Source organism: Thunnus maccoyii, chromosome 22 (assembly GCF_910596095.1).
Source record: "Thunnus maccoyii chromosome 22, fThuMac1.1, whole genome shotgun sequence".
NCBI lineage: Eukaryota > Metazoa > Chordata > Actinopteri > Scombriformes > Scombridae > Thunnus > Thunnus maccoyii.
In genome coordinates, this window is record NC_056554.1 from 18,494,133 (window position 1) to 18,512,749 (window position 18,617).

General features: G+C 37.5%; 1 protein-coding gene across 2 annotated transcripts; it reads left to right on the plus strand.

The window, feature by feature from the left end:
• The first annotated feature begins 160 nt into the window (after positions 1–160).
• On the plus strand, positions 161–18,194 carry ripk3 (receptor-interacting serine-threonine kinase 3). 2 transcript variants are annotated; one of them, XM_042400318.1, is made up of 13 exons: positions 161–320; positions 5,916–6,078; positions 6,171–6,339; positions 7,458–7,613; positions 8,938–9,086; positions 9,830–9,879; positions 10,888–11,049; positions 11,296–11,378; positions 11,543–11,606; positions 12,501–12,565; positions 14,107–14,158; positions 14,297–14,556; positions 16,133–18,194. In XM_042400318.1, the coding sequence occupies exons 2-13, from the start codon at positions 5,921–5,923 to the stop codon at positions 16,364–16,366; spliced, it is 1,602 nt and encodes a 533-aa protein (XP_042256252.1). In that variant the 5' UTR covers positions 161–320; positions 5,916–5,920; the 3' UTR covers positions 16,367–18,194. The 2 variants fall into 2 exon arrangements, with proteins under 2 accessions (XP_042256252.1, XP_042256253.1); XM_042400319.1 differs by lacking the exon at positions 161–320 and adding an exon at positions 3,882–4,230.
• The last annotated feature ends 423 nt before the right edge of the window (positions 18,195–18,617 follow it).

Here is an 18,617-nt window from a genome sequence, read left to right on the forward strand (position 1 = left end):
ATAAACCCCCATGCAAGCTGGTAGCTCCCAGTCTGAAAAGTGAAGCCAATGCGGAAGTGCCTTAAACCTGCATTCTTTCTAATGGCCAGCAGGGGGCGACTCCACTGGCTGCAAAAAGAAGTTCGATTGTATGGAAGTCTATGAGAAAATGACCCTACTCCTCACTTGATTTATTACCTCAGTAAATACTTTCCTAATTAATTTATGGTATCAATCGGCTTCTTCAATGCGTCATAATGTTCATTTTGTAAATTGTGGCCCCATTTCAAGTCAAAGTCAAGTCAAGACCCTCTAAGGAGTCGGATGGTCAGTTTTTTCTGGTAAGTACATTTTGTTTTAAGTTTGTTTTTCACTAGCAAAAATTAGCATTAGCATTATCACAGTTAAAACAGACTGTAAATGCACTGTGCTAACCAAGCTAGCAGCTAGCAGCTAGCATTAGGGTTAGCTTCACCCTCTCATCCAAATATAGTCACCTCTGGCTCCGAAAATCCAGGATGGCAACAGTCAAAATGCAAACACGAGGCTTCAAAACAGGAGTCCACAAACAAATGGATGATGTCATGGTGGCTACATCCATTATTTTGTAACAGTCTATGTTTGTAACACTTCACACTTCTCCCTTTCACACATCGTTACATTAATGTGATGGTAAGTTAACATGTTGGTCTCTCATCACTTCTACATTAAAGTCAGGATGGCAATCTTACCACGTCGGAGCTGTAATATTTCCTTAAAGATCCCCTCCAGGCATGTTTTAAAATGTATATAAAACACCCTGAAAAATAATTTGTGTCTGATATGGTTTTTCCACAAAAAAGTTCAATTACTTTTTTAAAATCCTTAAAATGCCATCTCCTCCTTCTCCCTTTGCTGAAGTTTAACTGTGGGACACATGATGTCTCCTACTTCCCTGTAAAGTGAAAAGTTCTCAGTGTGCACTGGAGGCTTCACGTTTCCGCATCACACTTGTGTAAGTTGCATACTGGGCCACGATTGGCTACCAAACTATTTGTGATGTCACAAATCATGCTCGTAGGCTGACCCCTTGTAATCAGATTTTCGATGAGCACAGAGAAACTTTCCACTTTCAGCAGAATGTGAAAGAAACTGCACATGCATGATTCTGCACAGCGAAGCTGAAACATTCATCTGTAGAAACAAGAAGAAAAACACATTTTTGAGTGGAAGGGGACATTAACACTTTCACATTTAGGTCTGGTTCCTCCATCCTCCATCTTCTGGTCCTGGTCTTAAAGATGAACTCTGTGTCCAGTCCAAGTTTATCTTCAGCTCATTTGTTGTAAACTTGTGTTTTACCAAATGGCACACACAAAACTGAGAGCAAGGTAGTATTATTCCATCATAGTAGTCAATGGTGGAAAGTAACTAAGTACATTTTGTAGGAATTTGTGCACTCAAATAGCTTTATGATTTTAACAGGGCAATTATGAATTATTATTGTGCACGACTCAAATATGAAATTATTCATCCAGTGACATAACTCACATTAGAGTATATATAATAATAGGGAAATAGTCCTCCTTGTTGGCCACACAAGAGAGGTCGATTAGAATTATGATTGTTATTAATCTAATTATGATTTTGCGAGGGTATAGGTCTTTTAAGGTTACATCACTGAGATGCAAGCACAAGAAAACACCAACAAGTTCACTTTTAGTTAAATACACATTTATTGCAAATACTACAGCTACAAGTACTAAACACTACAACTAAAACATTTTACTAATGAGAGACAAGAGGGAAAGGGAAAGTAGGCTATGGCTAGTGAATGATTTGAATGCATGAAGCAGAGTTATCTATTGTGTAGTTGGTATGAGAGACCTGATAAACAGATGAGATGACTGTTATCTTAGAAGCAGAAAGTCAAAACAGTATAACCGCTTTGTTCTGAATTGCCTATTGAAGTTACCAATTATGAAAGCACCACGGTTTAAGCAAGTTGGTGGAGGTTTTGTAGAAATACTTGCTTGACTACTACTTGAAAAGTTTACAGTAGAATTAAAGTTGGTGCCAGCTAGTCTCTGTGGGTGACTGGCTCTTTGAGGTGGGGGATGATTATCCAAGTTTTGCTAACAGCTCACATTGGGGAGTGAGTTGGTCTTTCTTGAAGGGTCAAAGGTGGTTCGGGTCAGTGGTCTGGTTTAGTGGCCATGTAGGAGAAAAGGAGTCTTTTTTATCTCGATCGTTACTGTTTGCAGGATGTTGTAAATCTCACTGATGTCTTTTGGCCAGCATTCCTGGGGGTTTGAAGAAAGAGCTGGTCCTGTCGTTTGAGGATTGTACCGTCTGCATTTGAAACATGCAGGGACTTTCCCCTACAATTTACTCAAGTACTGTACTTAAGTAAAATTTTGAGGTACTTGTACTTTACTGAAGTGTTTCCATTTGATTTACTTTAAGATACTTTATTCTTACACTCCACAACATTTCAGAGGGAATTACTGTACTTTCTACTTTACTACATTTATTTGACAGCTTTTGTTACTTTTCAGATGAAGATTTGACACAAAGGATAATATAATAAGCTTTTAAAATACAACACATTATTGAAGATGAAACAAAAAGCTTACAAAAAGCAGTGTGTAGTCAGGGTCACATTTCAGATATCTATGAGTTGTTAACAGCTCCACCAAATAGTGATTTTTCCCACTAAACTTCTCACATGGTTTCATTTCAGTAAATCTTCAAATGATCCAATATTTCACCAAAAATCAAAGATCAGAGAAAAAGTCCAAAAACATGCTGCTTACACACAATGTCATATATAATAATATATCAGACAGAGGGACCAAACCACTACTTTTACTGCAATACTTTAACTACATCAAGCTGATATTACTTATGTACTTTTGTACATAAGTGGGATTTTTCATTCAGGACTTTTACTTGTAATGGACATTGCTGTATTGGTACTTTTACTTAAGTAAAGGATCTAAGTACTTCTTCCCCTACTTATAATAGTACTGTATTTTATATTTTATATTTTATAATAGTACAGTTTTTTACCTTAATAATCAATTGATTGTTCAGTACAAAAAAGTTAGAAAATTGTGAAAAACGCCGATCATTATTCCCTGAAGCCCAAGTTAACATATTGAAAATCTAAATATGACACTTTTGCTATGTATATAAACCAATAATAAGCCAATAATGGCTTGTGTTAGTCGGGGCTGGATGAACTCTCTGGGGTCATTGGGTCAAAAATTAGGTATAGACCCCAATTTACATGTAAAAAATGGCTAATTTTGCTTTTGCAGCAGTTATTTTGTGACAACTTGTGACTGAACTTGATTAAGACACTGAATGGAGATTTTGACACAAGACATGGCCTCAAGATTAGGGAAGAATGAGGGAGCCACAATATTTTGTTTTTATCATTCTTATTATCAAACATATTTGTGGTTAATTAAATGACCATACACACACTAAATATAGGGCGTTCAGACAGCTGCCTGGTTTGTGGTTCAGCTTAATGTCAATGAGTCAATGATTTTTTGTAAATCTCTCACTTACTGTAATTGCTTTGAGCGCCCTCTGCTGGCGAAATTGAAATACACCCCTCTGTATTTCCCAGACCCTCTTTGGTGTAATATTGACATAATTTAATAACACTTAGTCGGCCCATATTGTAGCATTTCATCCCTTTTTTTCTCTGCCCCCACATAAGACTTACATATATAAAAAATAAGAAAAGTCACCTTAAAAAAAATGACTCAATTACAGAAAAACAATAAAACTGACTGATAAAATGGTTAATTTTATTCAGAGCCTTTCAAAATGTGAGCTTGCATGGGCCCAAACTGGAGAACTTATCACCTAATTTTATTGCTTGGTCATGATTGAAAGTGTTGCAACTAACTTAGACAGTAATAAAATCTAGGAATCACCAAAGCTCGGTCATAAATGGAAAATACAACCTCATCATAAAAGCCAGTTAATCAGTCAACAATGGGTTAAATTCAAAAAGAAATTCCTATTGTCATCGCACACACTTGCCTGTTTAGAGTGCAGTGAAGAAGCAGAAGTAAAATAGGCGTTTATGGGATGGCTCTGGGCAGCACGCTTTCACTTCTGCTTCCGTTTGTTTGGTTGGAACAAGACACGCCGCTACGAGTAGAAAGTCACTGAATGAGCAGCAGGGTTTTTACAGTCTTCTAACTTCGTCGTTACAGTTGAATGATGAGGAACAAGAGTATATCCCAAAGGGTGAGTGGTTTCCCCGTTTGAAAAATCACCTTAATATTCTTATGAGTGGTTTAAGTGTCAGTGGTTTTGACTTTATCAGGAAGGTCACACTTTGCTGTGGTTCTATATTATTATTTGACTCATGGATTGTGTTGAGGTAATGTGAATCTGTTGTATTATAGGTTTAACTATAGCAGCTTTAGACAGTATTTTTCGAAGAGCAAAACTAAAATGGGAAGAGGCTGTCTTAAAGGGGTGGACAAAATAACATGTCGCCCACCTTACAGTGTACAGTATAATGTAATCCAGTTGTATTAACACAGTCGTGAGACTGAAAAGAACATTAAAAGCCTCATAGAAGAGGTAATAATGGCAGGACTGTCGAATTATTGCAATGTATAGGTGTTCCCATTTTTTTGTCTACCCCCTGGACTTTCCATTGCGTGCTTGGTAGCCTGAACAACAAAGAATGTGGTTTCAGAAGTAACTTGTAAAACCTCTGTTCCCCTGAGAGCAACATGAAACCGTAGTTCATTTAAAAATGGAGTTTGGAGCTCTGAAGACACTTTTGTCCTTTTTTCCTTTTGAGTTAAGAGTCAGAACAGGCACGAAGAATAATAAATGTCACCCTGACAGACTTAACAACCAGTAACTGAGGTTTCGATTTTTATTTATTTCCTGAAACAGTTTGACCACGTAGGTGAAAGCTGTTATACAATAGGACACCTAGAAGTTGAGATGAGTTAAAGTAAGGATTTTAATGGTTCAGAAGAAGAAAAATGGGATGATATTTGTACACAAATGTGTTTAAAGAACCAATACCACTTGTGAAAAGTGCTCTTTCTTTTGCTGGTGTGTGTGTGTGTGTGCTCATGTGTACCCCTGTCATACAAGTTTTACAGGTAGTCACGCTCCGATTAAGGCGTCATGCAATCACATATCATCAGTTTTGTCAGTCCATTAGCTGTAAATAAACTTCACCAGCCTGATCAAAACAATAGGTGGTTCTTTTGCTTTGTATTACAGCTGGAGTGCTGCCTGTTTCCTGCGTTTTGGGGAAACAAACACATTTCAGTCCATTGCTTTTTTAAGGCAGAGCATAAAGAATAAAACTCTAGGACAGTATAATAGAATAAACCGGAAACTTATCATTATCATTTTTTGTTATGGTATGTCTTCCTCTTTTGCTCCTCGTTTTCTTCACTTTTATTGTGAGTAAAAGATTATTTCCTCTATTCTTATGCTGCTATTACTTGGTACTTTCATACTTACGCACTTTTTTATTTATGCTTTTTTATTATTTACAGTATTCATTATGATTATTATTTGGTATTTTTGGTATTTGATTCCCATACATTGTGTGATTTTATGTGTTGATTTTTCTATCTTATGGCACTGCTTCCCAGGTAATGTTTCATTACTTTACATGTACAATGTGTTGGAATGACAATAAAACCTTGAAACTTTGAAATCTTGAATTTGGTACTTTCAACAATGCTTTACAGCATAGTCAAATACTATACAGCATTTCTCATACCTATCTGCTAATCTTTATGCTCTTTTTTATGAACTGCTCCTTCAAGGAAAACTCCTTGATGGAATAGTCAACCTGCAATCACTGAGCTTATATAAAATATCTTCCTATAATAAACAAAAAACTACTGACACTAACATAACATAACACCTTATATAATTTCCTCTTGTAGTGAATATGGCATTGTCCAGCTGTGTAGCTCCCGCTTTGATTGCTGACTCCACCTTGGAAGGCTGGGAGGTTATCGGCTCCGGAGGGTTTGGACAAATCTACAAAGCCAGACATAGTCAGTGGTGCTGCGATGTTGCCGTTAAACTGCTTCATTACGATGACGGGTGAGTAGTTTCAAAGAGTTCGCGTTTGATGTAAATAAAAAGAAATTGTAAATAACTCACAGTGTAAAAAAAAACCAAAAACCCACACACAGAACCAGTTCATCTTTGCTGCGAGAAGTCGACATGATGCGTCAAGGAAGCAGCCCGTATGTTATTCAGGTCCTCGGGGTCTTCAAGGGTCGACTGCCCGCCTCTGGACCATCAACACACCTCGGTCTGGTCATGGAGTTCATGGAGAGAGGAACACTGGCCTTCCTACAGGTAACCTACATACCAATCTAACAACCTACTCACCTATCTACCTACTTCATTTACTCTTTTTAAGTTATTTGGTTTTCTTCATTTTGGCAATGCCTTTCAGTTGGTCCACTGATTTGGTCCAGACTGGAATATGTCTGCAACTTTTGGATGGATGAAATTCATTCATTGTCCCCAGAGGATGATTTTTAATACCTTTGATTTTCTCTTATCCATTGAAATATCTCAACATATACTATAATGATAGGCACAAAGTGTTGTGTAGGCATATCCGGTTCTCAGAGGATGCACCCTAATGACTTTGGTGATACCCTGATACTAAACCATGAGGCTGACATTTGTGGTTTTGATTAAAACGTCTCAACAATATCCAATTTGGTACAGACATTCATATTCCCCTCAGGATGAATTGTTCTAACTTTTCATCTAGCGCCACCATCAGGTCAAATATGTAATTTATCCAATACTTTGGTTTTTGAACAAATTCCTACCAAACTTACTTTTTGTGATTTTCTGTTTATATACCGTTATGATGTCAGATGTCCATGTTAAACATGGTCAAAGTTCCAAAACTTGAGGTGAACTTATGTAAAAATGCTCCCATGCAAGTCGAAAGCCAACTGCCCTTCAACCTCTCTGAATGCTTCATTTGCAAAGTTACCTCTGCTTCCTCCTTGTGATGACATCAGATTGTTTTCATATGCCCACAAACAGATGTCCGTTGATACCACTTGTTGCTAAATTTGTTCCATGGGTTGTTTACATTGTTCATTTGCATATTTTAGATCTGACATTTACGGATGTATTTGAAAAGTTTCCATTTTGAGTAATGAACGAAAAAAAAAGAAAAGAGGAAGAAGTTCAATCCAACTATTACTGTTTTTTATGTAGCCTCTGGAGCCACCAGACATCTGCTGAGGGGCTAATCAATCAGAACACAGTAGGCTCATCAGGAAGGAGCTAAATGATCCTGTTTCAGACAGAGGCTGAACTGAGGGGCTGCATAAAGAGCCAATAAAAGTTAAATAAGGAGTTTTCAGCAGTAGAAAGAGTGTGTGTGTCTCACTACGGCTCATTTGCCACTATTTGTAAATCTGTAACTATGGAAACATTAATTACAGGACACCTTACGTGGAGCCCCGCCCTGGCCGCTGGTCTTCAGACTGGCTCATCAGGTGGCTCTGGGTATAAACTTCCTCCACAGTCTCTCCCCTGCGCTGCTCCACCTGGACCTGAAGCCCAGCAATGTGCTGCTGGACACCTATCTCAACGCCAAGGTGAGTCCCAGGCTTTAAGGGAAGGCCTGACCTCATTCTGCTGCATCTATACATCAGTTTGCACTCTATATGGTAGACCAACTTCCCTTTTAGTCTTAGTCTAGTCTGCAGTCATGGTTTCCTCCTATAGTTTGTATTCTCACATCTGACAAAAAGGAAAATGCGGAGTGTCTTTAAAGTACAGACTTTCATATCATCTTTGATGGAAAATTATGATCCTAATTATAATATTTGTCAATTGGACTAAAGTTCACTAAAATTATTTTAGTTAATTGTTTAACATACATTTTTTCCCCTTTTATTTCCCCTTAAAGTTGGCAATGTTTTTGCCAACTTTAAGGGGAAATAAATTGTCTGACAGTATTATGTACAGTATGAATTTGAAACTATTTTTGGTGGCTGCACCATTCCACTAAATTGAATCATCATCTCAGGCATAATTTTACACACTTTTTGCCAAAATAAAAAACAGAAATAACAAAACAAACATTGTAATGCCCTTGGTGTTGCACATTTCCACTATGCATTTGTTCCACCTGCACACCTTAACACAAGGATGAATAATCCTAAAATAAAATACATATTTGATGTTTTTGTAATCTTTGGGATCATGTGGGTCAGTTAACTTTAAGAGATTTACTGTAAATAATGACAGGATTTCAGTCATGGTTATGCTTATCCTAACTAGCTGCAACCAACAATCATTTTCATCATTGATTAATCTGCCAATTATTTTCTCAATTAGATTTATTTTTGGTCTGTACAAATCTCTTATCTTTGTCTGACCAACAGTCCAAAACCCAAAGATATTCAGTGTACTATCACATGAGATAAAGAAAAGCAGCAAATCCTCACATTTGCAAAGCTGGAAACATATCAACAAATCCATTAATTGAATAATTGCTTTAACATTAGCCTAAATAAATTTACATTGTCTGTACATATTTTACAAATCTGAATGAAAGCATTTCCTCTGAATTTGGCTGCGTGCTTCAGTTTCAGTTCAACGTTTTTGGTGTGAACATTTCTTCTCTTTTATTTCCCAAAAGCAACTCGAGTGGTCTAATTCGCTTGTAGTTAGACTAAGTCTAAGTTAGTCGCTTGTAGAGTGCTTATTATGAGTTCCAGCTCTCATCCTAAACTTACAGTAAATAGACAGTCATTACCTTTGTAGTGCCTACACCCACATTGAGGGTACAAACAGATATCCCCATGATTGTAAGACACAAAACTTTATTAATGTTACCACCATTAGGTCTTTGTAAAATACAATTCTCTCCTCCCCTAACTTCTTCTTTCCTCCATCCCCCTCCTTTCTCTCCAGCTTACAGATTTTGGCCTTGCCAGATTTTACCACAGCGTCAAGCGGATGTCCAAGAAGAACATCGAAGAGGAAGGGGGAACAATCAGCTACATGCCACCGGAGGCATTTGGCATATCGTACAGCCCTACACGAGCCTCTGATATCTACAGGTACAAGAGCACTGATCCAACACTTTAGTGTATCATTTATCATATAATAAATAACAATGACAATTCATTTCAGTTTTGTATCCTTTGCAGAACCATACTGATATATTTTTTACTTTTATTAAAGGGGAAATATAAGTAAATTATAGTAACAATTAAAATATGGTAATTTTAGTGCAGTTCATCATCTGATTTTTCCAGTGTCAGCCCCAAATATGAATGTCAGGAACGACGAATGGGCGTCTTTAACCCTTGTAGTGTGACATAATGGAAGAACAGTGATGTGGTGTGTCTGAGATGCACCACAACACCCTGACGAAATGTCTAGCATGTCAGAATTATTTGTATTTTCCTGCCTAGTTTAACAACTCCTATGACGTGTTCCTTGATGTTGACCAATAGGATGACAAAGTGCTGTCTGACTTAGCTGCAGGCCTATTATTTAAAGCATACTATACATATTGGGGCTTGTTATTGCTAAACACGGGTTTAGTCTTGGCAGGAAGTTAAAATAACAGCTGCATAGTCGTTGAACAGGTGAGGGAAGATAGTTTGCAGGAACTCAGGTGACTTCCTCGTCGGACGAACCGCACCCAAATGCTCAACAACGATATAATATTCTGGCACTGATTAGATTGTTTGTTGTCCTAAACTCTGCATATGAGCCAATTTATAGAGATTACAATCAACCTGGGTGTTGCTGCCACGATAAATTACTGATCTTGGCATGTTACTCTCTCTTGCAGCTATGGTATACTCCTGTGGTCCCTTGTCACAGGGAAACAGCCATATCCAAGTAAGTGACGGTTATGTCTTTTTGTCCTCTGTCTCCTTATATCTCACATTTGCTTTCTTAGGCCCTCTCTCATTCTTTAGTGGCTCAAAACATCTGCTACCTCTCTCTTTGATTTTCTTCTTTGATTTAAAGTTATTTTTGCATGATGACATGTGGCGTAAGAATGGCGACCTTTGTTTTGTTGGTTCTGGACTGTGTAGATGTGAGTGTACTTTGTTTGCACATGTTAAACAAAAACAAGTTAATTTCTCAACTCAGCTGGATGGGGAATAACCCAAATAAATTCAGTCCTCTGAACTTCAAGCCACCCTGGGTAGGACTTTTATTTGATTACAGCATCTTTCAGATTTTTTGGTGCACATATTGCTCTCAACCCATTTAATTTCAGGCGGCCGGGGGGGGGGGGGCAGTTGCAATTTGATTATTTGGTCACTTTGGCTGGCAGTGCAACACATTTTAAACACATATATTATATATATATAATTATATTATATATATATATATATTATCACATTATAAAGTTGATATGGCAAATAAGTTGGCATATCAACTTATTAAACAGTTGTTTATTTGTGCCTCCAGAAATCAACAGAGCAACGTTAGCATTCATCTTAAATATGTTTCTGACCACCTGATGGCTCTTTTTTAGATGGTAGGTGGTGTACAGTGGATTTATCAGTGCTTGAAATTTGTTGAAACAGTAAAGTTGTGGACCATAAAACCAAAACAATGAGCTTAAAGATGCTAAAAAGCTCTGTAGAACTGAGAGGAACTGCAGGGTCAGGTGAAAATTGTCTGTGGGTTTGTCATTACATGACCAACCCCTTTCACATAGCCATTTAATTCTTGTTTATATAAAAATATTGGTTAGTGCAGCTTTAAGCTAAGTAAGCATCAGTCCAGATGCTTGTGTTCAGGTATTTTTGTGTTCATTTTCAACAGGACATAGACAGTCTCCCTAAACTCATAGCCACTCTGACATCCTTTTTAATCCTTCCCCTCATGTAGATGCAATGTCCAGCATCGTGCGGTTTCGCATCCCACAGGGAGACAGACCCTCGATGGATGACATCAGGGGTCCGGCCGCAGGGCTGGCAGGTCTGGCAGGACTGATAGAGCTCATGCAGAGAAGCTGGAGTCAAAAACCCGCTGAAAGGCCCACTTCTCGTGGTAAGAAAACTCCCTCATTATATGGGAACTGGAGGAGTGGTTAAAAATGCAGAAACTATTGGATAAGTGGTACTTAAGTGGTAATTCATGTCACCCTCAAGATGAACTGTATTAACTTTGTGATCCTTTGATTCTGAAACCAGACTCGCTAAAACTCTGAACTGACACAGAAAATTACTACACTTTTAGTAGTTTGCGGTGCCTGGCCCTAACGTTACATCTTTACTCTCTTAATGTTGTTCGCAGAGTGTACAACTGTGACAGAAGAACTGTACAAGATGCACAAACATGCAATTATTGATGCAGTCCATCAAGTGCTGAAAAAACTGGTCAGTGATAATTCTTTATTACTTCTAATAAATCTCCACAAACACTCCAGTCATGCTTAGATGCTGTAAAATTTTAACATGACGCAGCAAATAATATTTTTTTTTTCCATTTAGACTGACGTCACTGCCTGATTTGCTCTTTCTCTTCCTCTTCCTCTTTCCAGGACCAAAAGGAAGAAGACAGAATAACAGAACAGGTTCAAAGAGTTCATATCACTCAGACTTCAGGTCCGTTTTTAAATTTAATATTTTTTATTTCTTCACTTTTGAAGATTTTTGAGTATGTCAGAAGACATTTTGGGGCATGTGCTAATTCACTTTATTGCAGGGAGATGATTAAATCAATTCCAATCTCATGTCTTTATGGTAATTTAAAAAAATGTTTAAAAATATTTTTTGGGGACATTTTATGACTTACAGCCAGCAGTTAGCTTAGCTTTGCATAAATATTGAAAAAAGCTAACCCGACTCTGTCCAAAGTTAACAAAAAAGGGTCACCAATTAACATGTTTTGTTTGTTTAATTTGTACAAGAGCCAGGCTAGCTGTTTCCACTCATTATGCTAAGCTAAGCTAACCAGCTTCATATTTATTGTGCAAACATGAAAGTGGTATTAAGGGCAATTGATTTCCCAAAATGTCGAATTTTTTGGAGTTGTGTGGTGTGAGTCTGTAATATTTAATAAAATATGTAGAAAGTATATAAAAAAAACTACTAGCTTTAGCTTACTAGCTTTACTGCAGCTTTCAATTTGTTAGTGCTAGACTGGATCAGCCTGAGGGACAATTTGCGAAACTCTTGCAAGATTTGTACGTGTTGCGTTTCTTCATTGTGTGCGTAACCCTAACCCTAACCCTAACCCCGACCCTAACCGCACTCGCAAGAGTTCATTCTTCTGGCTGATCTAATCTAGCATTTACCCTTTCAACTTGATAAGCAAGATATTTATTTAAGATTATTTTGTCAAAATACTATTTCCAATGTCAAGAAGTGGTTTGATTGATTTAGTTTGGTTGAGCTAGTTTAGATTAAAAATTGATGTTGCAAAAAACCCCCAAAAATGTCATTTTAGAGCACCAATTTTCACATTTGACATGGTTTTATTTGGCATTATTTTTGCAGAGTACGCCAGAGTTCAAGCTGCCAATGTCTGTGATAACGTGCCAACAGGACGCCCACCGATTCAGGTGAGATTAAAACAATTCAGGCTGTCGCTGCAACCTGATGAGACTCTGAGAGAGATGTCCACTTGTCTTTAACACTCAAGATATGTTTAAATTAGCTTTAGGAGAAGGATCACTCCCAGTCTAGATTTGATGAAACAGTTATTCTTTTAACCCTAGAAGAACATGAATTGACTCACTATGTCTTCTGTGAGTGATGTTTCTTTTTTTGGCACAAATTGGTCAATACTGTGGTGTCTGTGCACTGCACATGTCTTTTGCTGCTGTGGGGAAATATTACACGCATCACTTCCTGCTGTACCAGGGGAATTTTCACAGGAAGGAGTGTAGAATATGGCACTTGTAAGAGCCTTGGTGAACTGAGTATAGGTTGGATGATGGTTTATTGCATCAGTCGGTATTTCCCCTAAGACAGATGGTTTTAAAGAGGCATGAAGAGACATGTCTGTGTCAAACTGGAACAACCATCTCTGAACAAAGAAAGCGAGTGGACTGTCTCATCATTTTCAAGCTACTCACAGTGCTGTCCAAATATTTTAACTCAGACAGTCTCTCAACAGCTCACACCTCCTTTTATAGTGAGTGAATTTAATTATTGTTAGAGCCCTCACACCGTGAGCCGACGGTTGGCTGTCTTTAAGACGTCATTTGAGTATTTGTGGTCAACCGCTGGCTGTAGTTCCTGCAATGTGTCTGACATGTTGCCTCTAGCTGGCCCTTATCGTTTTTTTGAAGATTCAGCATGTTGAGTTGGTGGTAGAGACAGTCAGCAAAAGATGTTTGACATGTTGTTCTCCTCTAGCTTCAACTTTTTTTTATCAGACATATGATTCAGTTAATATCCATACAGTAAAGAGACCATTTTAACAGAGTTTTGTGTTGTGAAAATGGTAGACTAGATTGTTTCAGACTACTGACCAGTTACTTCCTCCCTCACAAATGTTCATATATGCTGCCCATCAGCTCTTGGCTTTGTAATGAGTTTAAGTGCAACTTTTCACTGCAGATATGAGTCAGTTTTAGTCATCTCTTTAGGCCAGTTATGTGTACTAAGGCCCATTGATGACTGGTTATTCTCAGGAGTTGTAGTAGATTATAGAGGTTTCTGTAAATGCTGAATTATGAAACCTCTGGGATACATGGTGGAACATTTTCAACACTACACACCTCCAGTTACCATTTCCCCCTGACATGGACAAATGAGAACCTGCAAAGGAACCTCAAAAATACTTTGCTATATATTTTAAACGTCTTGAAATGCCCCTCTATCTCATTTTAAAAAATATATAATAACATGAGCCAGTAACTAGTAAGTTTATCTCAGTGTTTCTTTTTAACTATAAAGTGAGTGTTCAAGGCTACAAGTGGACAAAATTTACATTAACATATGTGCAACACAAAAGAATGATAGATTTTATTCCCCTTCATCTTTAATTTAGACGTTAAACTAAAAAACCCACTCCGGTGAGAGTTACCATATAACCTAGTCCACCAGTATGTCATAAACAACCTATAGACAGAACATTGACTTCCTTTTGTTGCAGGAAATGGCCAATGGTTGGACTGCAAATCTCAACGGTGAACCACAAGTCAAAGGTAAAGAGGAAGTTGGTGTTGGAGCTATATAGCAACCACTAAAGTAGGAGGGAGTGTTTTGAGTTTTTAGGTCACGATTCAGACTAGCAAAACACCCATCACGGCTTGATGTTTTTGGATACATGTTTGCCCTTTCAGATCTGCCTTCATCTCGACCTCCAAGAGTGTGTCACGTTTACCCGGGCCACATGTCATCAGGCTTTAAAGTGAAGCTTTCCTCTGTTCATCCCATTCGTTCGTTAACACCGTCTCCTCCGTCTGATCCGACCCCTGTGACTCCTGCGACCCCTACGACCCCTGTGACTCCTGTGACTCCTGCGACTGGGAGGTCACCTCAAGGCAGAACAGCAAAAATCCCTCAGTCGGCTCTTAGAGCAAACCTGTTTCCACAGTACCAGGTGGGTTTTTTCATGAAAGTTGTGTTAAACGATGACATATCTGTTGTTTGAAAAATAAAAAAAAACACCTTAAAAGGATTAATTGAAGTACAACAGGTAACTTGAGCATCTTGAACACTAAAAAACTCTCCACTGAAGTCAACACAGCAGAGTCACTGCCCATCTTCTGCTATAGGCTGAAAACCCACCTTTTCAGACGACACCTCAACACCCCATGATGGCACTACTTCCATCTCATTTCTTAAAAATAAATATGGGATGCACTTCCAATTTTTTGATGACATCTGACTCTTATTCATACTCAGATTGAATGCATTTACTGAAATGCAATTATCAGACTGCATTTTGTATCTGAAAGATACATTTAGCCATACGTTAATAATTGCATACACTGAAATATATACTATAATGTAATATACAGAAGACTGTATTAAACAGAGGAAAATATTATAAAATGTAACTGTCCATCACCTGTTTTTTCTATATTAAAGGTTACAGCTGGTGATTTTCTATATTTTTCTCATTGTCAACAAAACTTATGTGTAGAGCCAAACATATCCACAGCCTGATATATCTTATTCCTCTGTGCCATAGACCTCCACTGTGGTCCACAAACTATTAAAAACATGTCAATGGGCCACAGTGTTGCACTGGGTGACATGTTCCTTCACCACAAAGAGTATGGGCATGCTGGTTTACTTGGAAAAAGCTCTAAACACCAGTTTCCGGAGAATAGTTCTGTGTAAGGCAGATGCTAGTGGAATGTTGATGGTGCTTTGTACATTGTAAGTTTCTCAAAGAACTTCAGTACAAAGTCTAACCCCCTCCCAAATCCCCAGACAAATCCTTTAAGATACACACTACTGTATATTGTAAATATTTGGGAAATATATGGCAGTAATTTTACTATATACAGTATTAGACTTTTTGGTCTTATACTGGTTGGTCTGAGCCCAACAGATGATGGATTTGTGAGTCTGATAATGATCTTAACATTGGAGAGGTAAACAATAGAATGGCTGATGTTTATTTTTTTAAACATATATGCATATCATGACTAACATAAACAATACTTTCTGGTGGACAAACTATGTAAAAAGTATTTACAAATTTGAAATTACTGCAGATATATCTCTAAACTGCAATTTCTCATTATTTGTTGATCGACATATGTACCACTGTGATGTCTATGATCGGCTTATATTGGCTCTATATTGCACAATACACTGCACACTGTTTATACAATGTTTGTTATGGCTCTGGACCACCTTGATTTTTAAGTCTGAGAAAATATCTCTAATGATGTCATGGTGATGACATCAGGGTTATCTCGGCTCGGGCTTAGAAAGTTAACTTTAACAGAAAGCCTGTGTTACAATTTAGGGCTTTCATTTTGAAAGAAGATGGCATTTACCAGGAATTTATGCAGAGATGTTGACTTACATAACAGGAAGTGAAACAAGGGACTGAAAGTAAGGATAAGGACTTCTTTTGCATCTGCCAACTTTAAGGGAGTGCAGTTATTACACATATTGTACTCCTGTAATTTTTCTGTCTTTATGTTTTCTACCCACAGCGTCAGTTTTCCAGCCCCGACACTTTCCCTTGCCATTCTCCCCCCACTCGTGGAATCTGCATCCAACTCAGCAATGTAACTGGATTTCAGCATGGCAATAACAACACCATGCACATCAATGAGTATGTCGCAGACTCCCTAGAGAGGAAACGGCACCCAACGGCACCATCTAGAGTTGATCTTCCGCCTCAACATTTAGGAAGCTGGAAGAACAAGACAGGAGGACCCGGCTGAGTTGATGTGAAGCTTTCTGATTACAGGTTCTCCATACTTCTTCTACAGTTCTCTAAGTTTGGTTGATGCTTTCTTGCATAACAGGAAGGTCATGTTTGGTAAGAGAGTCTCCATGTGTGGAGGCAAACAGCTATATTTTACACCTTTTTTTAAAAAAATGTTTTTGCTTTTCAAATCTGGGCAGGATTCAGATATTGTTTTACTGTAGTCCGAGCTTTTGAAATTGTGCTTTTGGATTTTTAAAAATTTTTTTTTTACAATCTTTATTTATTTAGCTTATTTTATTCTAAAATTAAAATTAAAAGCTCACAACTCATTTTTGCCCTGTCAGCAATATAAACATGAGCCAAGTCTGGTCATATGGTTTTGCTTTTTCACCAACTGTGGTCGACAAATATCCACAGTCATGGTGCCAGCACACTATCAGGTGCCAGAAATCGCCTGAAAACAAGAACCCAGAGAATGTAATAGAGCTTATTCACAAAATACGTTTTATGGTAGTTTGAGCCTATTAATGCCAAATGCACATATAAGGAGTAATAGACACTCAGGGAATATTATAATATATAATATCAATTAAGTAAACTAATCAATACTCGTAGCATTTTCTTTATCCTGGAACCTCCACGTGTTTGGTATGTTATGGAGGTTAAACAGACAACAAGAATAATTTGCAAGTATTGTTTTGATTCAGGCTTGACCACTTTTATCTGCACTGACAAATTTAATTTCAATTGTCAAAATATACTGTGTATATTAATATATGTGTGTGTGTGTGTGTGTGTTTCTGGAAAGTGCAAATGCTCTTTCACTTCATTGCACCATATAGGTCTATTATTACAAACTCAGGTCATGGTGCCAAGAAATGTTCAGACCAAAAAACTTGATTATACATTTTATATACATTTTCAAAAATTATTTTAATGTGTGTATTTTAAAGTAATTTTCTAAGAATGTCCAACATGACATTGAATTTTTTTTTTTTTTTGCAGAATGTGCATAAAATGATGAGCAAGACTTTTGCTGTCATAAATAGTTGGCTTCTTGCATTTGAATACTTCACTCAGTCGAAGCGTGATGTAGCTTCAATGAAGTGTTGGAACAAACATTTTTGCAGTATGTAAAAATGCTTTATTTTAAAGAATAAGTCTGTTGTTATTGTGTATTATACTTACTGTCAACAAATCCCATGAAAAGACCAAAAAGCAACAATGTGTTAGTCCCTCTTTGTGGCTCTCAGCTCCAAGGCTGTAAGTTCCCATTGAAGGTATTAATCTTTAAAAATGGGTCACAAATATATAGTCTCATTTTTAAGAAATGCTCAATAATTTCCTAAAACAGCTGGACACTGTAGTTTTTAGCAAATGTCACTTGAACAGGAGTAAACAGTGCATTTCTTGGGGACTATTTTGAGCGGCAGATGAACACACACATTCGGTACTATAGTGAGTTTGTCCAGCAGCTGGATGGTGTATGTGGGGTTGACTCACAGTAAACTACAGTGGACAGTTCAAGCTACATGAGGCTTGGGATACACAGACAATACTGGTCTTTTCATAAGATTTGTGATGCCTTATCCTTTAACTCTGAAGGTACTTCAGTGGAAATATACAGCACGGGAAACATTAAGAACCTGGTGATTGTAGTAGTTGAAAAGTAAAGTTTACTGTGATTCATATAACTTAATAAATGCAATATTTGTACTCAAAAGCTGTGGGTGTTATATTTATGTGTTACATTCTATATTACATTTCAATCACCAAAACCAGGGTCCCTTTTTTAAAGATTTTTTTTTTCTACATTTTTACCCTTATTGGACAGTCGATAGTAAAGTGGTAGACAGAGGACAAGAGGAGAGAGATGGGTGTGACGTGCAACAACGGTCCCTGGCAGGGACTTTGTGGTTTGGTGACGTCCACAGTTACCATTCAGCAACCAGGGAACTCCAAAACCCGGATAACTTAACTCCCTGCATCAGTGTGAGTTGTTTAAATGAGGGGACGACACTCTCAGAACCACATTTTCAAAGAGTTTAATTTCAGTTTTCATATTTTAAGAGGTTAATATCACTGAGCAGCAACAATTAGTTGAATAATCAGTCAGTCAGTTATCTGAAAAGTAATCAGCATCTGTTTTGATTATTGATTAATCATTTTTTAAGCGAAAATGTGCAGTTTTCCTCTGTTTTATATCATTGTAGACTGAATATTTTGGGCTTTTGGAACTGTTGGACTCAATAAAAACGTTACAA

What these genes read in the sequence shown, in the direction of transcription:
- ripk3 (XM_042400318.1), top strand. Translation starts at nt 5,921, where the DNA reads ATGGCATTGTCCAGCTGTGTAGCTCCCGCTTTGATTGCTGACTCCACC. An exon ending in CTGCTTCATTACGATGACGG is followed by an intron (nt 6,079 to 6,170) that starts GTGAGTAGTTTC and finishes ACCCACACACAG; the next exon opens with AACCAGTTCATCTTTGCTGC. An exon ending in CGGTGAACCACAAGTCAAAG is followed by an intron (nt 14,159 to 14,296) that starts GTAAAGAGGAAG and finishes TTGCCCTTTCAG; the next exon opens with ATCTGCCTTCATCTCGACCT.